Source organism: Pollicipes pollicipes, unplaced genomic scaffold, assembly GCF_011947565.3.
Source record: "Pollicipes pollicipes isolate AB1234 unplaced genomic scaffold, Ppol_2.1 Scaffold_7261;HRSCAF=8764_pilon_pilon_pilon, whole genome shotgun sequence".
Classification (NCBI taxonomy): Eukaryota; Metazoa; Arthropoda; class Thecostraca; order Pollicipedomorpha; family Pollicipedidae; genus Pollicipes; species Pollicipes pollicipes.
The window spans coordinates 50,621,707-50,649,408 of record NW_023597054.1 but is presented as its reverse complement, the minus strand read 5'-3'; the positions used below and the strand labels follow the sequence as shown (position 1 = coordinate 50,649,408).

Here is a 27,702-nt window from a genome sequence, read left to right as displayed (position 1 = left end):
TCCTGCCAGGGTGGGAGGCAGGTGGCGCCACATAGCCTCAGTAACTGAGTGCGTTGCAAATGCCCCAAAGATACGCTTGAATTTTGCAGACTGCAGATATTCAGGGCATGACTCATCGAGACACCGCGATCAGTGTTCAAACTTCGACCCAAGCAGAACCGCTACAAGGCGGCCCTCATGGCCGAAGTCGGTTTTTTAAAGGCCTGGCGCTGGTTGCATTCCAAGTAGCAAACATTCCAAGCTGGTTCCAAGAAGGCCGGGTGCGTTTTCATCTCCTCTACATTTTACTGCTCCACTCCCTTCCAGCCGACTTAGATGTCCCCGGTGTCTCCTTCAAATCTTGTTTTCCAAAGGCACCTGACAACGTGCGTCGCGTCCCTTTTATGAAACGCCAGCGACTGCGTTGGCCATATTGGCGCGCAGGGGCCATGACTCAACCGGGATTTGAATTTGCTTAGAAACTCAAGATGAGTTCAGCACACCTGACACTATTGAATCCTTCACACAGCTTCGCTCCACGCCTACTCTTTTGCTGTATTTTAGACTTCATAAGTCCTCGTTTACCTTCAGTGATATTCGTTCATTTCTCTTAAACTTGCTTGGCTGCAACATTTGCCTCCGCTTGCTGGCGCCACTTTTTCCCACCCCCACCTCACCGTCGCTCCCATTTCTCACGCGCGCGCGGTTTCAAGGCGGCGTCCGAACTCAATACCTTTGCGCGGCGCACACCACCTCCAGAGGAAAAGTACGGACGGCCTGAATGACCTCCAGCCACTTTAACGGCCCACGTGGCTGCAGACGTGATGAGATGCGCCGCCGTCGATGACATCCTTAGTGAAAATGCAATTACTTCGGTCGCACGTGACGACTTCTGTCTGCCGTCACACGATCGACAGAATTTCACTGTGAAGATCGATAGGATCGAGCGCTTATGCATCACGTATCCGGCCTTAGATCCAATTCAAAATGCGCTCCTCCGACATTCCAGTATATTGGCACACGGATAGTACTTCAACATCTTGACTGGCTGAAAGGTTCAGCCCTAAACACAGCCTCGTGCTACACCTTGAAACTATTGTGAATCACACACATCCAGCCGTGACGTCAGGGTATCCCATTTTACATGCCACTGGCCACTGCCAACTGGGTGTACTCGTGCGCGTCCAGAGTTCATTCAACGCGCGGAGCGACATGCGACATGCAATCAGTACTTTGTGGTATTCACCCAACGAACAATGCAGAGGGCATCACAGCGCGCGGCCAACAACAGTAACGAAGCGCGTGTTGGCTTGATGTACAGGCGATTTTCACGTGGCGTGTCGGCCTGTCAAACGGCAGACAGTCTCGCTGATAAATGGTGCCTATTTTGGAGCTGGCCGGCTTGCTGCAATATTGTGAGCCCGCTAATAAAAGCGCGGCGATCTCTCCTCTAGCCGGAGCGTTTCGCAACAGCGCGATCGATGAACAGAGTGCAGTGGAATTCGTTACATATGTGGACCCGGGCAGCCCTGTCCCAACCGCCAAGTGAGCAAGTGCCGTCAGCGAAGATTAGATATACCCATTCACAAGTTTCGGCAACTGTCGGAATACTCGCGTGTCGGTGACATCAAGTGTACATCGCAGATTGGGCGGAATTCGGCCTAGTCCATGTCGCCACGGAAGTCTCGCCTGATGCATTCACAACAACTGCGACCCAACTCGCTAGGCAAGGCAGCTCAGTCTGGCGGAAAACGTATTTGCGTTCTTTTCATTGGCTTGGAGGCTGAGAACGGAGGAGGATGCACGAATATCCCATCGCAAGTCGACTAGAATGTTGAACCATCCACTTCTGCACAACACATCCATTAAACGATGAGCAGTTTTACACACACCCGGCCTGCCTTAGCTTGTCTTTTCGCGGGGACTCCTGATATGATGAACGCCTTTTCACACGGCTAACGAACAGCATTTCCCGAAATTCTGCCCACGTTAGGCCCGTAGACAAAATGACCACGACTTGCTCGCATTATTAGCTTGATGGTAGGGATATCGTTGCGGGAGAATTGACGTTATCAAAGGAAGTGACACAAGTAAGTAATACAACCGTCATATGGGTCCGTCAGAGCGCCTGACGGCCGATTTTCCTCGAAACACAGAAGAAATCAGACAGCCTGAACTGAACAGAAGCTGCGAAATGAAGTATTGGCGAATGGCCATCATGCCATGGACCAGTTGACCATACATGACCATCATGCCATTGACCAGCTGACCATACATGACCATTACAATTATGTCGGCGATAATGTAACTTGGTGCTCACTCAGATAAAAGCAAAGCCACACGGCAGCGGGCAAACAGCAGTTCGGGCGTCAGGAACATAGCAACACGGGAGCAAAAATATGGCGTATGCGAACACGCCAAGAATGAATATAAAGCACATAGACCGTCTTCCTATGCCATTGATTCGACGGTTTCGCACACGGCGACAGAACAAACCGACAGTCAACTGTAACATCGAATAGATGTGCCGCATTTTGTAACAGCATGGCGCCACCCTTTTGGTCGGCGGACAGCAGGGCAGCCCGTGTCAAGTTCAGCACGGTTCACCTCCGGCTCGGTAACGAGCGCGGCCCGGGCGGCCCGGCAGCGCCCTACCCGGCTGAAGTAAGCTCCTCGGAGATCACCGTCTCCGGTGGCAGCGACGACACGCCAGAGGTGGACGGCTGCTCGCTGGCCGCGTCGGCCAGCGCTCGCCGCTCGCAGAAGCACACCGATATATTGATAGGGTGCAGAAGGGAGAGCGGCTCGGCGGAGAGCAGCTCAGCCTGCGGCCCCAGCGCCGCCAGCTCCACCGTCATCGGCAGGTACAGCGAGCCCTTGCTGTGCAGTGCGAACACGGGCACCAGCTGCGAGGGCTGTGAGCGGCGGCGCGTCCGCTCGGCGCCGCTGCCCAGCAACGTCGGCTTCCACTTGTCTGCTTCGACGGCGGCCGGCGGCACGCTCTGGCGGCAGCGCTTCGAGCCAAAGCCGTCGGCCATGTCGGCCGAAAAGCGCTTCTTCATGTTGGTCTTGAACTTGTACATGAAGCCGCCGCACTCCTCCGAACTGCGGCTGCTGCTGCTGCTAGGCGGGTGAGCCCGCTTCACCTCGCCTGCCACCTGGCGGCAGGAAACACAAGCTTGTGCACGACATTCGACCTCGCGGAGGCGGACGGCCCGACGCGTTTAAGCCCAGCCACAACAGTATGCATGCGCTATCTACAACAGTGCGATGCTCCTTGCTTAGTGTCGCGTACGATGTGCATGATTTGCACGAACTTGATTCGAACCTTGACTCCTTTCATTATTGCATAGCTCGATTGCACCAAGGGATGCGGCTTAAAATACACTGATGATGTTGTTGCCATTGGCGTTTTAAGGTGCACTCAGCCGCTAATTCTGTCAGGCGTTACTTGCGTCTTACCATGCTAGGAAGGGCGGACACTGCAGGTTACCGAACCCAAAACCCGACCGTCAGCAGAACAAAACCGAACCCTCTCGCTTCCTAGACGCGCATGTGAACCATAATCTTGCATGCACGGAATGGCATTGGCACGCTGATTCTGGTATGCGAGCGTAGGATAATACACTTTGCTGAAATTACCGAGCGCAATGTGCATGCATCGAAGTCGACTTCCGTTTAATTGCCGTGGCATCAGTTTATTGCTTTTGAGACAAAGCCAAAACTTCTATCAAGATCAAAATTGCATGGCATCATCATTTTGCGACAAGTATTTCCTGCGTTCAGACTGGATCATCATAACGGGTTGATGCCGGATATGAACCCGTCACGGATTAGGAGCAAGACGCCAATCTCATGGTCAAGCAAAATCGGGACAACCAGCACGTAAGAAAGGACGGAGTAACAGCAGAGTAAATGACATTGACAGTTCTACAGCGCAGCATCGAGAAATAGTACAGAATCAACCAAGATTTGTTACGACTTTGGTAGCTTGGAAGTTATAAAATCGCTGTTGAGTGATGTTTCGGCCGCATGCCTTCCCCAAAACCTTCATCGTTCCACGACCTGACGAGAATTGATATGAAACTTGACTTCAGACCTGTGCCATTAAAAACAACAGTGAGCCAATTTCATCGCCATTATTTTGGAGCGTTAGACAACGACCACCAGCGAGGATTTTACATGCTGGCCCTGTGGTACAGAACCTACCGATACATATACACGGATTCACACGATACGAATACAACTACTGGAAATACGCGCACATGCGCCTTTTTCACCACATGCCACGCCTCGTCACTCACCACGCCTGCTTAATCAGCCGTGCGGAGCTCGACGCATTTAAGTCTAGTCATCATCTGATCACCAGAAACATACCGACGACCGTCCGTCGCGATGACTAGTGCCTCGCATATTATTCTAGTCAGAGAGACACATGACTGCCTGGGCTCCGGGCGGCACGTTCGGTCAAAATCAGAGTCGTCTCCGAATGGGCCTTCCTTGTCTGGTTGTTACCATCACACTCTCATTAAATCTCGGGCAAATGGGAGTCATGAACTCTTCGACACAGCTGACGTTGCTTCCATTTTGTTCGCGTAGTTCACGCTACATTTTTATGACCCACAGTTTGCGATGAATAGTCCATTTGAAATCCCGATTTGCAAGAGTGACGTTTATGTCTCCCGTCATTGATCATTGATCTTGACGCTTCGATAAGGGATATTTCACCAAAGCCGTTTTGAGCTCGATGTCATTCTTCCATACCACGCCTGAGCACATTTTCAGTTTTCAATGGTATGTTCAGCCTCCCCAACTAATCGTTTGTCCCAGTGAGGTACTGTTAAGAAGCTGCGCAGTAACCTGGGGCGGCTGTGCCGCCAGTGGCCGTGTCTGCCGGCGTCGCGACGGAGCCGACTTCGACCGGAGCCGCGCTGGAGCTGCACGGCGCGCGCGTCATCGGAGAACGAGGGGATGTCGGGCCGCACGGCCACAACGGCTGCGGTGCTCCCGCTCGGAGAGGGACACCGACTGTCGCCCGTTGCCCGCCGCCCTTAGGCCATCACCGGCTTCTCGGGTGCCGCCGCGCTGTGTCGCGCCTCGGCCCCGGACCCTCTGAGCGCCGGCCCACCTGGCGAACGGTCAGAGCCTGCAATCAGCCGCACCTCCCGCACCAGTTCTGCCAGGCCAACCGGCCCGCCGGGCGATCAGTCAGAGCCTGCAGTCAGCCGCACCTCCCGCACCAGTTCTGCCAGGCCAACCGGCCCGCCGGGCGATCAGTCAGAGCCTGCAGTCAGCCGCACCTCCCGCACCAGTTCTGCCAGGCCAACCGGCCCGCCGGGCGATCAGTCAGAGCCTGCAGTCAGCCGCACCTCCCGCGCCAGTTCTGCCAGGTCAGCCGGCCCGCCGGGCGATCGGTCAGAGCCTGCAGTCAGCCGCACCTCCCGCGCCAGTTCTGCCAGGTCAGCCGGCCCGCCGGGCGATCGGTCAGAGCCTGCAGTCAGCCGCACCTCCCGCGCCAGTTCTGCCAGGTCAGCCGGCCCACCGGGCGATCGGTCAGAGCCTGCACTCAGCCACACGCCCCGCGCCAGTTCTGCCAGGCCGGCCGGCCCACCGGGCGATCGGTCAGAGCCTGCAGTCAGCCACACCTCCCGCGCCAGTTCTGCCAGGCCAGCCGGCACACTGACGGTCGGCCACGCCAACGTCCAGTCGTTAGTCCCGAAGATCGACTGCGTTCTTCGGACCGTACGCGACCATGACCTGGGCGCCATGTGCATTACCGAGACGTGGCTCACTGGCCCCGTGATCCCGTGAAGGACGGGATATTAGTGTTTCCCGGCCACAGGCTGGCGCGCAAGGACCGGCCGACCCGGCGCTGCCGGGGTCGCCCTGCGGCCGCGAACCGTAGTGGTGGTGCTGTTATCTTGTGCCAGGAGCACTTCAACTGCAGCGTTACCAATCTCCGGCGCCGGCGCAGTATACGAGTCGCCGTGGATGTCGATGAGTGGCAGTGGGCAGCTCTCGGCCACCGCCGGCGTTGTCTACAGTCCTCCGTCTCAGCCGACATCAAGCGGCCTTGACGAGATACATGATCAACTAAGAACGGCTGTCACCATCGGCAAACGTGTTTTTTGTTGTCTCGGCGATTTAACATTAACGCGCCCCGACAAGCCGTCTGTGCGTCGTTGCATGTCCATTTTAAACGATCTGAGCCTTGTGCAGCTTATTAACACACCAACCCATTCTAAGCCGACCGCGACTCTCCTAGACCACGAAATTACCAACATGCCCAAACTAGAGGACACAGCTCTGGTGTCGCTGCCGCTGATTACGGACCATCTCACCACCATCATTCGTGCCCCGTTCAGGCGGCAGCATTTACGTCCTGTTTCTTTTCTTATTCTACTCCTGGCGCGAAGTCTGCTGGGACGAGCTCAGTCTGCATTTACTGCAGGTGGACTGAGACCCGTTGTACCGGGCCGTGGGTGCGGCGGGAAAGCTGGAGGAGTTCATGTGCGTATGGCCAGGTGCCATTGATATGCACCGTACCCTGAAAACAGTGACACCCGGCCGTCCACGCTGCTCCTGGACTGAGACAATCCCATTCTGCTGTGTGTGGTGCGGGATTGCTACCACGCTTGCCGGTCATGACGCAGGTCCGCTATACAGACCGACCGCATTGAATATCGGCGTCTGTGAAACCGGGTTAAAGTTTGCTGCACTCAGACCAAGCGTGACTTTCCATGCGCCAGCATGTGAACCGACGGGCCTAAGACCGGGCTAATTTCTGGCGGACTATCCATAAATCTAGACATAGACCCTCTAGGGGAGGGGGGAGGAGGTGCGCCGAGGAGGCAATGCCCGCTGGCATAGCCGACGATTTCAATCGTCACTTCATCTCAGCTGGCTCAAAAATCGCGGTTGAGCTAGCGGCGAGCAGTCGGGGCGTCCACCTCCCCCTCCAAGACCACCGTGCGTAACCATAGCAAGGCTAGCTTTACACCCTGTGACCTACCCGAGCTTGCGAAATCTATGCGTGCAGTGTCTTCATCTAGGGCCGGTTGGAGCCGATGGTGTGCCGCTGCTTGCGCTAAGAACTTTTCGCTGTCATGGGGCCTCAAGTGCCTCATCTAGCCAATACTTCCATCGTCATCTGCGCCTTACCCTGTGCGTGGAAGTTAGATTCAGTTCTTCCCATCCAAAAGTCCGGTGTTTGTGACGCTGCAAGCAATTTTAGACCTAAATCATTTTGATCAGTATCGTCAAAAATATGAGAAAAGATTGTCTGTCAGCAGTTGTCCGCATGTCTTGATGCCCACGGCATCTTAACCCCTTCACAGCTTCATATATATGCATATATATACATACATATATATATACATGTATATATATACATATATATACATGTATACATACATATATATATACATGTATATATATACATATATATACATGTATACATATATATACATATATATATATATATATATATATATATATATATATATATATATATATATATATATATATATGTCGGACATGTCGTCGCCGTCACCTCCACAAACTTAAGTCGAGTTTTCGACAGCGTTGACCACTGCGTCCTCCCGACCAAGCTGCAAGCCTACAGCATCGATTCGCGATGGTTTACAAATTATTTTGATGGACCACGGCAGGTGGTGATAGGTGGTTCACTATCCATTCCCTTATCCCACGGTGTCCCTCAGGAGTTCCTGGTGGGCCCAGTCCTCTTCAGCATCTTTGCGAACGACCTTCCATCATGCCTGCCTTACAGGCGTCTGGTTTCCTACGTCGACGATATCCATCTCCTCGACTCCGCCCACCCAGACCACTTGTCCACCCTAAAATCGCGTCAGAAGGAAACCATCCTTGCCCTCCAATCCTGCTTCACTGCCAATGCCCCGAAGATGAACCATACCAAGTCCACTCTTTCCTTGTTCGCACGCCCCAGGTCATCATAAATCATCCTTCCATGTTAACATCTCCCACTTAATGTTAACCCCTCGTCGTGCGTGAAGATGCTGCGAGTGACTGTAGATCGCACCCTTTCCTGGGAAGAGCACATAAGCAAATTAGTTAAAAAGTGGAACTCCATCCCGTTTTATCAATATACAATTTGTCATCATCTCAGACCCAAAGCTCGCAAGCTCCTCTTCCAGGCCCATGTTTTCCCCCCACATCCTGGACTGCCTCTCAGTCTGGGGCGGGGTCGCCGCCTGCTATCTCGGCCGGGTGCCAAAAATCGTGAATGTCGCGGTCAGGATCGTCTTTGGGACGCGGGGTCAAGATCATATTTAATCGGTGGTAGGATCGCTGATGTGGCGCAGGATCAGTAATCTTGTCGCGCGCCACGACCACATTGGCGTCTTCAGGGCCCTAATTGATCTCCGTGTCCCGATGCGCATCACGTGGTCGGCGGTGGCCGGCGCCCCTGAACTGCCGCCTTCCGACTGCCTGTATCGCGCAGGGTGTTCTCATATCGTGCGGCATCGTCCTGGAACCAGCTGCCGCCGGCCGTTGTGGTCTCCCGGAGGCGTGCTGCGCTCAGATCTAAACTTGACCAATGTGAAAAAGAGGGTTTTGTTTGACTTTTTGGGCCTTTTTCAAGCTCTCGACGTGTTTTTATCACCACCGTGTCTGAGTTTCTATCGTGTTACTTGTAACCCATTGCCTCGAATAAAGCATTAAATCATGCGTATCGAACGATTCGCAATAAATACATGACGTGACATGTCATCCGATATTTTTTTCGGTTTCAGCTGCCTCTTCCCCCACCTCCACTAGATTTCCGTAGCTCTTCCAACGATCTCCCGAAATGTTGTGGAGAGTAACCATTTCAACATAGCAAAGCCCCTCTTTTGGTCACGCTCTCGAATTTTTTACTATGACTGGATAGTTGTTCAAAACCCTATGTAACATATTTACAATAGTGTCGTGCTTAGTAAAGATGGAGATCTCATATCTACAGTGCAAATTTGGAGGATTACGTATTTGATGTACTTGGTAAAGAGCTCCGTTCCAAACGTTGTACCGTTGTTATATGTAATTGCACATAGGTAGTAAATTGTAAATAATGCAATAGCAAATAAGTCACCGTGCAATTTTTGTGAAATTGTAATTGTTCATCACTTCTCCCATCACCGGTGTGGCCAAATGGTGTGATGCCCCTTTTCACCCCCAATATGACCCACAATGAAAGCTACGTTTGGGTTCTGTCGGTTGATAAACTCCAAACACTTATCAACACCTACGCTCTAATTACTTATCAACCTCCGTATGTTACTAGGGAATCATCGAATTACCCCACTTGGAAAACTGGTTTGGACGGGCGGGCAAGCAGACCCTCCGTTTTAAACCGGTCTAAAAGCATTTTCAAGAAAGGAGGCACACATAGGTTTTTGATTCCCCCTCACTATCTGCCAATATCGGTAATTTGCATACGGAAAAACGCTGCCCCGGAAACGTTCAATGAGGCCGCAAAGGGCCTCTTTTGACGGGTCAAAAGTACATGAAAATGTTCGTCTCAATGTTGACGCGACAAAATCTAAAATATTTCTTTCAAATTCAAATGTAAAGTCGGAGCCAGAGTTACCTTTCAAATCTATTCCAGTAAATCCATTTCGCCATGCTGTTTTGACGAGGCTCCTGACCGGAAACTGTTGATACACTGCCATCTCTTTACGTTCTCCATGTACTGAGAGGAACAAAGCTTAGTTAAGTGCCCTTATAACTGACGGCATTGATTTGATTGGTGCCACGTTTTTGTACCAGTGTGATTGTGACTCATTCAGGAGTAGGTGGCGACCACTTTGCAGAAATTTTCAGCTTTACTGAATTACATACACCCGACCTCTGCATCCAGGTGCAGCACTCACGTAGCAGTCCAGAATCTGGCACGTTCAAAGAATGACATCACTCATCCATAGCGCTCTTTAAATGACCCACACACCGATTGCGGTCTGGAGAAGGAACAAGACAAGAGTAAGAATACGACCAAGTGTCGCCATGAAGAGTTCGGGCAGACACTGGTCGCACCCTGGGCTGTGAGCGAGACAACACACGGCTTAAATGGACACGGGAGACGTAAGCATGCAAAAGCCCATTACGCCAGACCATGCTGAGAATACGAACAGTGTCCGTCACCTGCCGACGAAGCGTTCTGTGATCACTCACGTGCAGAAGTTTGTACAGGTGCGGCTCATCGAAGTCAGCGTCGGCGTCGTCGGCAGGGTACCGTGACATCGCGCCGGGACCGGCGCTTGGCTCCGGGTCGCCGCGCTCTAGCGGGAGCCGAACCAGCGCCTGCTGGTTCAGGTCTGAAGAGACGACAAAATCGCGGCCAGTTGACCGGTCCCCCCGACCGCCGACACTGCAGGCCGCCTAGCCTTGGAACATGCGTTCGCGTCCCTCCACCCATCACCACAGCGGGTGTTAGCCGTTATCCTAGTGAAGGTGTGAGTATGCACCTGCCGTTTTTATCACTGCTAGCATGGACGCAGCCCACATCTGTGAGCCGGCCGTGCGCAGTTTGCATGATGGTGAACGGTCATATCAAACATCAGCCTTTTCACCGAGCCTCAGTTGCGGGTTTTGTATTAACATTTCCAAAACACTTAGGTCGCATGAATTATGTGTTCAGGTGGCTTTGATGTCAGAGCCTTCGCTAAGTGCAGCTTAAAGGGACTGTCCCGCTTCTGGGGCATAATACAAAAATGCCCTAATGAAACCTCAGGACCAGTTGCGCCTTATGATAGAACTGAGAAGTGCTTCTGCAGCCCGTCAGTACATAATGAGAATATCAACGTTAATTACTTTCGAGTCCAGATCGCGCTGCGAACGCTTTGTAAGAGCACTACGCTTCTTCCCCGCATTCGTGACCACTGTTGTCATGCCAACCGCCGCGCGAACCTCCACTGGTGCGAATAAGAATATCTTTGTGTTTGGCCCAGCGGGCGGCAAGAGCCTGTTACCTAGAAGTGCACTGGTTAAAATTTGAACCAGTGCGTCGCCATGGACCATGTGCTACTCCCATTCCCGAAAGCCAAAGTGCACCTCGAAAAGAACCACTCTGGTTAGCATCATAGGGTAGAAATCGAAGCCACCGAATAACATTTCGTTACATACACGGAATAGCAGCTTAATGCGCACATGTCTTTTTGTCTCAACAGTGTTGCAAGGCTTTGTAGCATCTAATGCACACACATTTCGAAAACAGATTAATGCGTTGCAAACATTACAGAGCACGCACGTCGGAAAAAGCAGGTCAAGTGAAATGTATCGTTTTCATAGCGGTGAGCAGGCGGACAAGGGAGATTTCTCACGCAGGGCCGGCTACTAGAAATCGACATTCTGAGCTATTCAGGACGCTTACGAGACAACTGACATTTCTGATAAAATCTTACTCATCCGATGTAGCGAAAAGTATCAAAAGGCGGAATACTCCCTTTAATGCATGACAGCTAACATTACCACCGAAGTGGCGATGTCCCATTGCCCGATGTTTAAGTGGGCCGAAATGCGGAATACTTTGTACAGCCTGCCAATTAAGTAATGTTGCCAGGGTTCAACGTGAGATGCAAGCTCGTGATGTGGCCGGCCATAATAAAAAATTCCCGTCCTTTTCACGGAAAAACGATGCCTTTGACGGGAATCGAACCCACCGGACCATGTCTCTCGAGCCATGTCCGTTGACCAACGGATGAGATAAGACCGTTGTGGGTACCGCCATGTCACTGGGACTGCGTAATACAGTGGCCACAGTTATCATCAACCTGTCTGTAGCTGTGTTTTTGAGTGTTGAATCAAGCCGAAGAACACTAATCTTTGGACCAGCAACCCTTCCAGAACATGCCTATCATATCCGGTCCAATTTTTGACGGTGAGACTGAACCGTCTCGAGCTCAATATGCTTCTGAGAGACAATAAGGCAGTAGCCGTGACACTGCCGCTGCCCCTGTGGCCTGGTAGTGTGGGGAAGATCAGCGCAGACGGCGGGCGTGAAGAGCGACCGCAATCTGAGCCCCAGCGCCACAGCGAAAGCGCCCCAATGCGAGGCCGCTGGCGCGGTCAGCGCGCGAAGCCCCGACGCTCGGGTCGATGCCGTGACCGGTGCGCAGCGTCGCAGACTGAGACCCTGACCTGGTGGCGCGTAGCGCATCTCCCGCGGCGCCGACGAGCTGGGCCACTGCGTGCTGCCGCTGTTACCGTCGCTGGACGAGCCGTTGCTGCTGGCGTTCCCGTTGTAGCCGCTCGTGCTGCCACTGAGCGAGCCGACGCGAGAGCCGTGGTGCGGCCGCGGTGGAAAGCCGCCTGCGCGCAGGCGCCGAAGCCATGGTTAGCTCGCCCAACCGATCTCAGACAGCCAAGCTGCGAGTTCCACAAAAGGCGTCCGCAATAGACAATGTGTTATTGTGCCAACTTAGGCACCAGGCCCGTCCAAGGCCGGCTGGTTTTCGATGTGCCCTCGCTGACCTCTGAGCACGAGTGCGATGTGCTCGTGGAGGTGGTTCATGAGACGGGCGCAGAGGGGGTCGCCGGGTATGAAGCCCTCGTGCTCCACCATCCACTGCATCGTCTCGCGCAGACATTCGCGGTAGCCTTCCTCATAGCGGTTGGAGATGGTTGCGCGCCGGCTAGCCGTGTCGGTATCAACGCCATCTGTTGAAAAACAAGGTGACAATGACCAGCGAGCTGTCGAGAGCAGAGCGCGCGCCACCAACGACATGCCCTCCCCCGCTCTTAGGTGTCACACTGAAAACCGGCAGACCGGCACAAATGTTGGCCATGAAGCAATCGCCAGACACCTCCAGAAGGATGTCAGGAAAAAGGGACATCGCTGCACTGAGCCCGTTCTGACGTGCACAAATAATGTCTGCCTGCTCAACACCCGAAAGCACGCGATCAGGAATTAAGATCGCTGTACCCAGATCCTCCGTACCCTCGTCCATAACTGCACATAAATATCCAGGTAAGATCGAGTACCGAGTCAGTCACGTCTCCCCACCGAGAGATTAGATTTGGTTTCAATTAGAGCCATTCCTACCAGTGAAGGCTATTTCAGGGCAATGGGATGAAAGAGAAAGGATAATGGTGCGGCAAAACTATATGCGCCTAGGGGTCCATCCACCCAGACTTGATCCGTATATACACCCTTACACGGTGTAGGTACTTGGCGCTCGGACAGTACCTCCACCAGGGGCACTTCAGCGCACTCGTGGCTGTACCACCCGTCTTGCCCCAGGCAAATGAGGCGTTACGAGAATGCAGGATAACTAAAGAGTGGAGAAAGAAGGGCGGATACACCAGGAAATACTGAGGAGAGCCAGGAAGCAATGAAGGCGCACAAGGGCCCCAGGACATCACGCATGCCGTTATTGAAAGGTGTTGATAGCTCACTTTCAGCAGCAGTGCAAATATTTGTTTCCGAGATAGCTGTTTCCGGTTAGAAGCGAACGCTAACTCAAACCGAACATGGCGACCGGCGGCCCACCAACGTCATTACTAAAAAACTCAGATACTCGAGGCCAAGCGAGGCTACTATCGTTGGCACCCCTGAAATCCACCGACTAGCCGAGCTTGTCATCAGAGTGTGGGAGACACCCGCGTGATCGTCATGATGGCGGCCATTTGTGAAGATCGTGTGCACTTGATAAGTAGACCATGCCACATATTACGTTCTCGTTTCCGACATCGTCAGTTTTCATGCTGAAATGGCCGACCTTCAACGCACCAAGAGCAAATGGACAACGAGAATACCAGAAGACACAAGAGTCAACATATGGTGCGCGGTTCGGTGTGTGACGAGGCAGAGGTGGTGAAGTTTTGTGACAAAGGGGCGTGGCACACTGTTACTCTTTATGCTGTGTTTAATTACCGTGATAATGCCGAATGGGGCCGAACAATATTTGATGTGAAGCGTAACGTACGTCGTTAGTATTGTGATTCATAGTTATGACGTTATGATTTTCTATCTCGATACGATGATCATGATTGCATACTGTGGGTACTTGCAAAGCCTCCCTGGGTATACAAACGCTGGGTGTTGTAAATGCCCCCAAGTTTCTATGTGACCTTAATCTGCTTATTGGTACCGCGATAGTTTTACGGCTGGGAAGAAAACGTCAAATAATCTTAGTGCATGTGCGGACCAGAAGTAAAATTATAAGAATCACAATCTTGTTGCATCGTGGCCTGGTCTCAGAAGGGTTATATCAGGCAACTTAAACGCTTGAGTGCATACATTGTTCAATGGAAATGCTCAATGTGACAAACAATTCGTCCGTTTCGCTCGGTATGTTGGCATGTTTTTCGAAAACATTGATTTCATTTCTCTTGCGGCTATCGTCCCGGCCTTTCATCCCTCCCCCCCCCCCCCCCCCCCCCCCCACACCTCCTCGATGGAACCACCAGCGACGCCAGCAGCCATCTGTATATCACAGGTTATATTTTCCTGTTTGCGTGTTTACAGAGAGCAAATTAGACTAAAACCAGTACCTATTAGTTTTTCCAGTGGGCAACCACATGGAGACTGAAAAGCGCACAGGACGATGTGTATTGATTGGAGCCTTCCATTCGCACGCTTTCCAGCTGATTCATAGCACGCATCGCTGGAAGACCGCATCACTTCCCTCTTGTGAAATGTCAACGGGACCATGGCCATGGCCATGGCTGCCGGCCGGCCCTGGCGGCGGCCCCGGCGCGCGCGCCACGCTGGCCGCCGTGTCACGTTCGACGTGGCGTGATCCGGCCGGCGCCGGCGGCTGGGAGGCGCGCGCGTCGGCTGTGACGCGTGCCCACCCAGTGCCCGAGTCACGTGGCCGCCATGTGACCGCGCAGCTCCGGCCGTCGGCAGCGGCGTCTGTTCACGGTGCCGACGACGCGGGGCCACGCTAACGAGCGGCGCCACGGCCGCCGAGGAGCGGCCGGGTCGCGTGCGGACGCCGTCCGACGCGTGCGTCGACAGATTTGGCGCGCGCTCGGCGTGGAGCACGTGGACGTCCATGCGGTGAAGCTCCTGCTTTGACGCGCTGTTCGGTCCGCACACCGCGGCCTGGCCGATGCGGCCACTGGCGCGTTTTGATCCACGGTGTATTCGCCCGAGACAAGTAACCCATGAGTTCTGTACCGTTTAGGGTTCGCACCGACCCGGGCGACAAAAATTGTACGTGACGATGAGTAGAATCTCTACTGGACGCGCAGAATCTTTTCCACAACTCGACTGGAGTGGGGCAGGAACGGCGCAACAGGTTCAGTTGCAATGAGGTCAATTTACAGATAAATAGGTTATAATAGCTTACTTTGCGGCCCAGGACCGACCAGGAATAGTGAAAATGTGTTTTATACGCTGCAATGATCATAAATTGCACTATCCATTTTTAAGCCTGCTCATCGAACCTGCAAACAAAAAACTTTGTCCTTGCATGTGCAGGTACTGTCACGAAAACTCCAACGATGTAAAAAACGAACAACGCTGCTAATGCGCACGGGAAAAATTATACGTGGCGTCACGTAAAATAAGATATTCTTGCTGCGCCGTGAATACATCCTCAGTGACTGGCGGAAGGGGAACGTGATCCTGACGTGGGTGTGGCGGAAGTCGGTCGCGACGTCATACAGCACTTCTTGACGGGGAATTGCAATTAAACAAACCTCAAATCACACACTTATAAGAACATGCTCAGTTCCGGCACATGGTCATCTAAAAAAATTATCGTGTTATAGCTAAAAATTAGGACAGCCAATTTACATTTTCAGTTATGACGTTTAGTATCAATGTAAATAGCCCTAAGAGGCCCATCTGATCGTTTTGTCTCCCTTCCCCCTCCCCACCTTCCCCTTCCCCTATTGGACCGGCACTGAATGCACTCAACAATAATGGAGGTTGCACTGACAAAGAAACTCCTAAGCATCAACACTTCCGAAATCCTGTGATAGTCAAGTTGCCAGCATGTTGACCCAGCAATACGAATTACCGCACACTTTTTCACGGAAGTATGTTCTATGTAATAACGAAAGCTATACTAGCTTGGTTGCCGTGTAGCCTTCAGCATTTCTCGGAATTCAACATGGCAGCCGCCGCCATCTTGAATGCTTACCAACTTTCTTATTTTGATCCGGATGACCTAGATGGTCGTGTAATATCTCTTAATAGGGGTTGTCGTGGGTGGCGAGTCCATTTCTGGACTTTTCTGGGCCACGATGTCTAATTCAACGGCAAATCACAGGTCGAGTATCAAACTCAGAGCAGACCTCTGACCTACAGTGTCACGAAATCTTAAGTGGCATTGAGCGTTTTACTACCAGCCAGCATGCTTTTCATAGTTATCATCATTATGTACACCTAGCCCCCTTCGTTTTCTGCGATGTCCATCTGTTTGCTGGTGCAACGACTATAGCGGGCGATTTCTCCGTAACAATTGCAGTAGTCTGTGCGCCAAAGGCCTGTGCTGTGCCTGTTGCAGCTGCAGCGTGCAGTGCTGTATGCGTTGCTTTCAGTGATGCGGTTGAAGGTCATAACACCCGAGAGCGTTTTGGGAGTAACTGCTGCTGTCAAGACGGCTGGCGTGGTGGGGGCTCCCATGCTCCAACCGAAGCTGGAAATATCTCTACTTTCTCGTCTTCGGGGGGGGGGGGGAGGGGGGGCACGGAAAGCTTCTTCGCGGGGTTAGGAATGTGGTGGGCCAGTCGAGTCTCTTAACTTTCAGCCAGGCCTTTTGCGGCCCCAGGAACTGGCCAGACGACGCGGTACAGCAGCTGACAGAAACCATCCACCATCTGATCTGCTGGCAACGCGGTCTCGCTATCCGAGTGGCACCAGGCGTACAAGCTGCCAGTAGCTCATCCCTGGCATGCTGGGAAAAGTGCTTCGTCTGTCTCATATGTCAGCTCAAATAACGAGCATAATTGTGGTGAACCGCTACGAAGAAATACGGCAACATTGCCTTGACACATTGCTATCCTAGTTTTTTTTTTCGCTGTGCTCTTTCCAAACTATTTATATATTTTTGGAAGCATGGGGACCGAGCCTGTACACACTAACATGGATGTGGTCTGACATAGGCTTAGTAAAACTTTTGACAATCATCCTACTCTTGCAATGGAAATTCCTGTTAATAAGTTCCAGCATCCGAAATGTCTTGCTCCTTGAAGCCACACATTGCTTTTCAGCCTTTAAATCCCTCGAAATCATAACCCTCAAGTCTTTTCCTTTCTTGATCTGGCGAACTCCCGGCCTCCCATTTTGTAGCTAATGCCCTCACTGCCAGAACTACCCAAATGCATCACCTCACGTTGATCATAGTTGAATGACACATGCCACAGAGAAACCAAGTTCATTAGCATCTCCAAGTCAAGTTTCAGTCGTTTTAGGCTTTACCTAGTCGGCATTTTTCGACGCCCCTATCAAATTAATATCGTCAGCAAATTTAAGCACCTTGCTTTCTAATCCCTTCGAAATATTATTCAGAAAGATTACAAAGAACAACGGACCCAACACCAACCCCTGTGAAACCCAGCTCTATGCTAGGTCACACTGAAATTTAATACCATTGAACACTACTTTTATTTCCTGTCTTGCAGCCCAGCTCTTACCCAGTCAAGAATGTTTTCCCCAAAGCCATGCAATTTTTAACTGATACGCTGGTATGCTACCCTATCAAAGACCTCACCAAATTCTAGATAAACAACATCTAAACTATTGCCTTAGTCTTTCTGACTAGCAACATACTCCATGAACTCCAGAAAGTTGGTCAAACGAGACCTAACAGAAAGAAAACCATGCTTACTACTATTTACCAACTGATGCCTATGTAAGTGAAACTAAATGCTAGCCTTAATGATCTTCTCTACGATCTCAGAAACTAATGCGATGAAACTAGCAAGCCTTTAGCTAGTGACACTTTTTTAGTCCCCCTTTTAAAGCAAATGTTTTACATTGAAAGATATTGAAACGAGCCCCAGATAGCACCATTCCCTGCTCAGTTAGCATGCTACTCAGTGCGTCATCGCTTAATTCCCTCATGGTACCTTGCACAGCATTAATTGAGAGCCACTTGATGATCGTTTTGTCGAAAGATCGCACTCACGAACGCCAGACATGACCGTCTCGACAATTATGTCTTCCTTGGCCTTGTTCGCCGCACGAGTTATGGAATGGCAGAATTTGAATGACGTGATAATGACGTTTATGAATACCAGGTTGGCTTTGATATACTCTCTCCTTTAAACCTTTCCTCATTTTCGCGGCCGTGTAGCTCAGAAACTAGAAAAGTTCAAATCTTAAGGACAGGATTGTGAGCAACACCGAAAGGTCTTCAATATGGCTATTTCAATTCAAAACTCCGTGTAAATGTGGAGCACTCCCTTAAATGATCGGTATTTCATCGACATTGCGCCAGTCCTTGGGTACTTCTGAAAAACCCGATGACCGATTAAATATAAACATAAAAGATAGCCAAATCACTGGCACGTTCATTCAGCACTCTACCATATATCTGGTCAGGTCCTGCCGCCTGATTTACCTTGATTTTCTTCAAGCTATCCCCAACCATATTGTCAGTCACCGACATATCTACAAGACTGCCTTCAGTCAGATTTTGCCTTTTACCGGGGAGATCTCTCACAGTTTCCTTTGCAAAAAAGTTGAAGGAAACTGCCTACATAGAGCATCTACAATATCCCTGTCCTACACAAATGCCTTTACATCTTCCTTGTGGGGACTAACAGAGGATCCCTTAGCATCTTAGACTGGGGCTGAACGCTGAAGAAACTGATGAATGGGAGAAAACTAGCTCCAGCCAACTTCTTTATCTTGGACAACACTGCCGTCCAATCATGCTCCTAGTTCTTCACGAACCTGCACAAAGCCACGCACAGCTACAACACGTGGACGGTGGCGTTTTGTTTATACGTAGCACGTAGACTACAAGCAGCGCGGCGATGACAAAAACCGCGCAGCAGTCGACGCAGCTGAGCGGTGTTGTCAAACAGTTGGTGCATGCCACCATGGGCGGGCAAGACGGCAGGAAATGACACCATTCAAATTTTTACGGACGGCGTGCTCTCTCCACTCTCTCTTGTTTTCGCGAACACTCTTGACCGCCCTCTCCCCTTGTTTACATAACCTGATCAGCATTGTTTTTCAGTCAAAGTGTCATAACTGTAGCTGGCAATAATTATCTCAAATGGTAACCTAATGTGGTTGGATTTAGTTTGATTGAGAAAAGTTAAAATCCATACAATTTTTATTTCAATTGGTTGCAACGTCAGGTTGAGGTAACACGTACTCAGAACGTGAGACGGATGTTTATGGCTGTTAGTATGATTTATAGTTTAGTAGTCGTTGTCATGCCAACGAGGCATACAAATCTGCGCCACACCAAACTGAACTAGACACAACAAGGGTATCACGACGGCTTCGAAAAATTGGCTTAATGTGTAGGTTGTACAATTGAAGGTAAACACTAGTGCTTGGCGCAACGTTGTGCTTTTGCTTTGAGAAATTGGCTACAGGTGGCACCCTGAAAGCCGCTCCCTGAAAAGTGCTGGCGTAGAAGAGATGCTGAATTAATTAGGACAACATGGTGCCTATTCTAATGCATCGCAAAAGTTCTCAGTAGTCACAGCCCACTGCAGAAAAATATCGAAAGCCGCTGCGATGCAGACGTGCAAAACAATTATCTTGTTTACGCACTAATGATGCGTTGAAACCCTACAAACTGTTGAAGGTAGCTTTAATGATCTACCACAGGCCACTTTACACGATTAGGGGAATTCGGACGCCACGAGCATGTGAAACAAAACATATTTCTCGTTTGCTGTCGCATGCTTTGCTTCGCACAGCCTGACCGTTCACATTTTAGACGCTATCCATACGGGATTTGATTACTGAGAGCAAGTGATGCCGAACATGGATTCGATTTGCAAAAAAAGCTATATGCCGGAGTTAATGAAATACCGACCAGTTATTTCAATCATATGACCTGCCAAGATAAGTAACCCTGTGAGGACTTCCGGGAAAGGAATGTGAGACAGGGGGAGGAGGCACATGCATATGCCAATCGGGAAACATAAATAAATATAAGATGCTCCAGCTTGAGCGTTTGAGTTAACTTCGATTTGGCAATCCATGTCTCCTATGGTCCTAGTCCACACACTGTTTTAGCCTTTCACATAAGACCTTAGTCCCTAATGTCAAAGCAACGCCCCGGAATTGTGCAGAATGACGTGACCGACGGCTGTCATAATCTGCTCCAGCTGAAGTTACGGAACAAGTCTCGGTCCAGCCAACCTTGCGGGTAAAAGATGCTGTTCAGTTTCGGACTGGCGTTAACGATCAACGCCCACGATCTGGCTCCCAGAGCGAGGCGCGCATGACTTGGGCCGAAAGGCAAGGTGCTGGGACCACACCTAACCCTGGGGCCGGGCTCTTGGACGCCGGTAGACTTCTCTGAGTAGCGGAGGAGCGGGGCGCACGTGACGCACCGCGCCCGCCTAGGACTAGCCAGGCAAGAGTGCCCCGCCCCTTCCTCCGTCACGTGTCGGCGCAGCAGCCGGGGCGCCGCGCACGTGAGGCGAGGCGAAAGTGCCCCTGGTCGCGTGTCGGTACAGCAGACGAAGCGGGGCGCACGTGACACGGCCCAACGGCCGCTAAACTGGCATGGCGAGAGAGTGCCCCTCGTCACGTGCGGACGCGGCGTGCAACGCCGAGCGCGTCCGTCCCAACACACCGACGTGTCGGTGCGTCTTGGGTATCACGGCCCACACTGACAATCAATACGGAAGACGGCCGGCCGCCGGCGGACGGCGCTGAATGGCGGCCGCCCGGACCCGGAAGGCATTGGCGCATGCTGCCGCTCATAGGATGCCGGCAGGACCGTATGCCGCCCGCACTCGGGAGACCACGCTGGAAGCGTGCGTCTGTTGTGCCTACTACACGCTGGGTGTGTCCTTTAGAGGCACAGTCGGGTATACGACGATCGTGGGTTGCAATATGATGCAGGGATGGACACGGGCTTATGTTCGCCTGTGGTGCCCTCGCTAGGCAAGGCCTATGGGTTAACACACATTCCCTGCAGTATTGCCTGGTCTGTGAGTAATACTTCATCATCGTTCTACGAGCGTTTTTTTCCTAAACGGAGAACTAATGCGTGCGATCTCTAATTTCATCATAGGGGTCAAATTAGCTCAATATTAAGACCCCGCCCCTGTTATCTCATGCATTAAGTCAGCTACGCCAACGTGGAAAACCACGTTACATAGCTCTGGCCAGCATATATCGGATGCACACTAGTGGATGTCGACAGCTGTGACATGACATACATCTCAGAGGTCAGAGGTCAGAAAAATGAAGGCTGTGGTTCCATTGGCTGTAAGGCTACATCATGACTAAAAAAATCACGTCAGTGGGGAAAAATAGTTTAATAAAGGCCTCTCAAACCTGTGACAAAGATGTAATATAATAAAACCTTGTTCATGCCGAATCTGACCATAACTGTGAACATTTGCAATAGCTTAAATTTGGATGATCTGACCAGGTTGGAGCTACAAAAAACTATTGTAATACCGTTCAGAGGGATACATTTAAGAAAATCAGGCTAGCAAACCTCACAAGAGACCATTTCCTGCGAAAAAAAGCGTTGTTGCCACTTCCGGTCACACTGCCAATGTCACAAAAGTGACATCGATGCAATGTTGCAGATAATACACCGTGTGGCCCAAAACTTCGAAGCTTCACAACATGTGTAAAGCACGTAATCCCAACTGCACAAAAACTTGATCATTCTTAGCTACAACACTTATGTTCTGACTGTTCATCGAATGTGAGTCATTCAAACTCAAGCCAGGCTAGACTTTAATCTCTGCGACCAGAGCTAAGCCTTTGAAACACACGTCATTTAAACTTTAGTGGCCCAATCATGCAGCTCTGGAACGCTGTTGTTCACGTTGATATGACTTATTTAGTTCTCGGTCAAATCGGAGGGCCGAGGCACCGACAGCCGGCCCTCCTTAAACCCCACATGACATATCACAGGCCCACGCGTGTGGATATCTACTGTCCGTTAATGCCTCTCTGATGCAAACATCCCTGCGCTCTTCCCAGCGATAGTTTTCCTATTCCACGCCGTTTTCCGCATTGTCGTAGCAGGCTGACATGACCTGACATGACAAGAGAGGGCTATCAAATGCTTCTTTGAACCTTGTGGCCTGATTTGACTTGTGAAAGGTCATTTTCACCATTGATCAGTCAGACTGAATTCATACAGTTTAACAAGAGTTTTCCAAAGCCAATTGATGTAGGACTCCAGTTTCGTTCGTGTTTAAGATATTAAATGAAGCCTTTTGCCTGACGCTCCTTTGAGGATGAAGGTGAGAAAACACTCGTAAGGCGAGGATTAACAGCATAAGTCGAGAAGTCTGGTGTTTGGAAGACCTGGTGATGTATCTGCATTTAAAAATGGAGAGCAGCGCACGTCATCACGCACTCGTTTATGCAGCACCATCGACTGCGAAGTAATATTACGGCCCGGGGCCGTTGCGCAAGCGGAATTACAACCGAGGGCCAACGAGTGAAAGCCAACAGCGCTCTCCCTACCCCAATCTGGTGCTTTAGATCGGTGACGTAATTTGCATAAACACTGTATCCGATGCAGAAGACGCCATTGTACCTACACCGCTTTCAAAGTTTCGGTTGGAATCAAGGGAATTCGCAGCATACGAACATAATCATGCTTAAACATTCAGATTCATTTGACCTAGAACGGCATTATCTGACTAAAAGAGTAACTGACCTGATTCGATGGCATTAACGGACCTCAGATTCCACAGCATGCACCAGCTGTGCGCTGGTAACTAGCTCTGGGACAAAATGGGAAGCTGATGCCAAACAGTATGCCACGTCTTACTAGGCGTGCTAGCGAGGATTACCACCTATGTGAGCGAGGGCTACATCAGAAGGCTTTTTGGAACACGTGCAGCCCCTGTCAGAGGATAAGCAGGATGATCCTTTCCATCCTCCACAAAGAGAAGGTAAATCACAGCCCCTATGCACGGGATGACCTCAACCAAGATGACAACGATTTGAATTTTTATTCCTGCCCTCTGCTCCTGGAATATTCAACAGACATTGACCACAAGCGAGCGCCATCATTTCTCAGATTTAGGTGAAAGTTCATCCTTTACGATGCGGCGTTCACGACTAGCTCTAAAATCATCCGTGCGAGCCAAGGAATGATATCTGGGCTGTAATATAGAACGAATTTCCACGTAACCGTGCACATATACATCTAATGGTCGGCATTCCATACAAAACAGCCAAAAATTGTTTTACAAAGCAAAAAAAACTGCGTACGTTGCAAATCAGACCCCTTAAAAATATGAATAAGGAATTATTCAATTTTGCCCTCCACATTCAGTGCCATGCAACTACAAATCCGGTAAATCGGTGAAACTGGAAAGATTTAGCGGGCGCAGACGAAAACACGGTGAAATTTACTTCAGATGCAGTTTGTTTCGATCACGCAGCGTTACGAAAAGCGATGACGGTAAATACGCACCAGTGTTCTGCTTAGAACGGATAAGAAAAATCGGAAACACTCGATGGAAAAACCTGAAAGATGAATTCAGTCAAAAGATGTGCATTTGGTAAAAAACGTGCTGCTGACTTCTGGTTTATCTGGTGGAATACGATGGTGACAGCTTACATGTATAATGAGCAGATAAAAGAGCAAAGAAGTTTGCCTAGCAGTCATTAATAACGTAGCCCATTCTCAGAACTCTCTCAGCAAATAGTTGATTGGAATCTCGTGTGGAAGCGGTCCATCAGTTGTCCTTTGATGCGTCCGCCTTTCATGTATTTTGCATGCTTAAACATAAAATAATAAAAAACATACTCTAAAGACAGCCATTTCTATATTAAGGACGTCACCTGTTTCGGTGAAGTGGTAGCTATCAGTTACATACCCTTCTGCAGAAAGATAATCGCTTTATCGAAATACTGCATTCTGCGGGGATTCAATGCCACATTATTTTTCGGCTGAAATATTATGATACGAATCATGGACCAAGATGGCCTTTGCTCCGACCTAATCCCTCAAAATGGTCAGGGTAGTAACATTGTTCTACATACAGTCACGTTACCATCGTTGACGCAATTTCATTTGCAGGTAGTAGATGGCGGCGTAATACGGTACTTCGGTAGCAATTGTAAGCAGCTGAGCGCAGCACCGTGGCGCTCGGAACAACCCTCAATCACCGAAACCGGTAGAGACGAAAAAGGGTCCCAGTTGAACCATGCGTCGCAGAGCCACCGGTGGCTGCAACTGTCACTAGCCACCAATCACGACCGTACACTCCGCTGGACAGACGGCGGACAGGGGCGACGTTAGACAGGCGGCGGATTGGAAGGGATCGGGCAGACAGCGGACTGGGACAAGTCGGACAGATGGCAGACACTGAGAGATCGGCACACGGCAGACAAAGACGGCGGACTGGGACAGATCGGACAGATGACAGACAGAGATCGGCCCACGGTAGACAAAGACGGCGGACTGGGACAGATCAGACAGATGGCAGTCACTGAGAGATCGGCACACGGCAGACAAAGACGGCGGACTGGGACAGATCAGACAGATGGCAGACACTGAGAGACCGGCACACGGCAGACGAAGACGGCGGACTGGGACAGATCGGACAGGTGGCAGACACTGAGAGATCGGCACACGGCAGACAAAGACGGCGGACTGGGACAGATCGGACAGATGGCACACACTGAGAGATCGGCGCACGGCAGACAAAGACGGCGGACTGGGACAGATCAGACAGATGGCAGACACTGAAAGATCGGCGCACGGCAGACAAAGACGGCGGACTGGGACAGATCGGACAGATGGCAGACACCGAGAGATCGGCCCACGGCACACAGAGACTGTGGACAGGGACAGATCAGACAGATGGCAGACACTGAGAGATCGCCACACGGCAGACAGAGAGAGATCAGGCAGACGGCAAAGACTGAGATATCAGGTAGACAGCAGGCAGGACGCGGCCAGCTGGCGGAGGGCGGCTGCCTGGCGCCGGCCAGCCGCGCTCGCTCGGTTGCCGTCTAAACAGAGCGTTGCTTTGTAAGAGCGGGGAGGGGGCAGGACCCGAAAGACTGTAGCCGATTTAGGCTGTTGGGCTGCAGCTGGTAAAAACTGCAGCTGGTAAAGGCTGCAGCTAGTAAAGGCTACAGCTGATTTATAATTCAGCGCAGCATCAAAGCGCGTGAACCGTTGGTAGCGCGACAAGGGCGGCACCATCGACGGGGAAGGGACGAGCTCAGGCAACGCTCTGTTCAGCCCAATGGAACATTTTACCTGGCCGCGGGCATCTGTGCGCCTGCAGGTGGCGAATGTGTTTCGTTGCCAGCTCAATGATCTCCGTCTTCTCGATGCGTCCGCGGCCCTTGCGCTGGTGACAAGACGGCACGAGCCGCGAAAGGTCCGCCAAGCAGTTGTTCATGCGGTCCCGGCGGCGTTTCTCGATGATCCGGTGAGATGTGGGGTCCTGGCGGCGTCAGGAGCGGCGCGTCACACGTTGCCCAGCGCTCACAAATCCGCCCAAGCCATCGGCTGCACAATGTGTTGCTTTGAGTTCTAGCATTTGTATGCCTTGCCATGTCACAGGGGCTCTAGTCATCACAATTCAAAATACTTTTCAGTATGTCAGTGCAAGTGTGGTCGGGGCAGCAACGGCACCGGAATTCTGAGCAGAATATATATATATATATATATATATATATATATATATATATATATATATATATATATATATGTGTCACATGCATCGGCTGAGTCCGGCTGTTGTACTCAGGAAATAAGCTGTTGAATTGGTCGGACGTGTGTTTTTACACCCCAGTTAGTGTTAATTGTGACGTGTATGTGCCCGTTGGAGGCTAACGAAGCTCGTCAAAGACTAGTTGACTATCAGTGATAATGTTGTGTACCGTATGGCATGTGAATGCTTTTTTTACACGAACATATTGTCGTTTAAAGCTAATTCATTTTCCAGCCTATAGTTAATTTCGTTGTCATTCCCATTCTCGACGTGCCTGCTAGGTGCGCACAATTTTTTGGGATTAAGAGCGTGACCTTTTGCTGTGAAACATGTTATGGCAGCCGCTGAAATGAACAGCATAGCTATCATTATTAACTAGCGAGCTGCTATGCTATATACTAAACAAGATCGACAGTTTATCCCAAGAAAAAGTCTATGATGGTACAGTGCTTGCGAGATGTAAGGCATTCGTAAGTAACAAGCTGAAATAGAATGACCTTACAACAATTATAGGTATGATGTTCCTTAACTAAGCTGTCTTTTTGAACGAATTTTCTTGGTAGTTGTGTTGATATTTTAATATCCAACGCTAGTCTGATAAATTAAAACTTCGACGAGGAGGAAATTGGGACGGGCACTGCCTTGCAGTCATAGGGGTGACTCCGTGAAAGCTGGAAACAGGCATGGCCAGAATAAAAGGTTTCTGAACATTCATGATGCCGTCAAGATAATCATCAAGTGTGACAGTGGAACCTCACCGAGATTTGAAGCCCTAAACCTCGCAAAGCTGCAAACAATATCTGTTTCTCGCGATATCTATTTTCTCGCAAAGCCGCATCAATGTCAGTGCCTTAATACGCAAGCAGCAGCTGATGGAGATGAAAATAAGTCAGGTTAAGAAGGTGGCTGATGACAACCAGACAGCAAACGTGTAAACATCCCGGATAGTTGAGGCCGTGTTGCATGCGAAACTCGCAGACGTCAGGGCCGATGCAGTGGGACCCGGCTCGAGACGACCCGAGTTGAATACCCTGCATTCGAAATTCATGTCTTTTTGGTATTTCTTCAATGCATATTTCTGGGAGTTTAGTAATGAAAACGGCCGTATGGTGGAGTTGCTGTGATGTGGATAAGATATCAAGCTTCAAAAGTGAAGCTTCACCCACTGTGATGACAGAATAATTGGGTTAGAATGTAACTTTGGCAACATCACAACTATGTTGCTGTTAGATGTGTATTTGCTATACAATTCGAACACAATTTGATAATGTTGTGTTTTCATTTGGCAAGATTAGGTAATATCTCATGAGTTCGATTCCCCTCATGTTCGCACCTTTGGCAATTTCAATGTGGACATTTCAGGTTTCTAAGTCATGGCTTTTGGGTCAAATAAGGTCAAACAAGGTCGAGTTCCAGGTTTGTCTTCAAAGTACCCCCAGATCCTAGATAACTGTTTCTAAGCAAAATTTCACATTCCCATTTAAGTTCAATGACCTTGTTTGACCTTTTGAGGGTCATGGTGACCTAAATCATACAAGACTGCTCTGAGTTTTGTGTTTGTATAAGCTACAAACACTACACTGGGCAGTATGTTCCTGAGAACAACATGTTGACCTGGGTCAATTCAGGTCAATGGCCTATTCTGACCTCTAAGAAGTCCATGGAAGACGTATAATGCGGTTCCTGTAACCAAAAATTCGAAATGAGCACCAGAAACTATCCCATACAGCAAGCCCTAGGGTAATAAGACCAGTTGATTTTGACCTTGGTATGACCATTATGCCTGACCATAGGGCAATGTTATTTATTCATTCAATTGTTGTGTTGCCTAAGAAAGCATCTCAGAGATGTATGGCCTCGTCTAACACTCCGTTGCTTGCATCGGATTGAACGATT

At 50.4% G+C, this 27,702-nt stretch overlaps 1 protein-coding gene across 1 annotated transcript; it reads right to left on the bottom strand.

Moving 5' to 3' along the window:
- Positions 1 to 1,952: 1,952 nt before the first annotated feature.
- LOC119111842 (hairy and enhancer of split-related protein HELT) lies at positions 1,953 to 25,536 on the bottom strand (the record flags this gene model as incomplete). The annotated part of the gene is given in 5 exon segments (XM_037235673.1): positions 1,953 to 3,137; positions 10,168 to 10,310; positions 12,133 to 12,303; positions 12,466 to 12,651; positions 25,347 to 25,536. Coding segments are annotated over 5 exon segments (1,197 nt in total), but the record flags the coding sequence as incomplete, so codon positions are not given.
- Between the last annotated feature and the right edge of the window lie 2,166 nt (positions 25,537 to 27,702).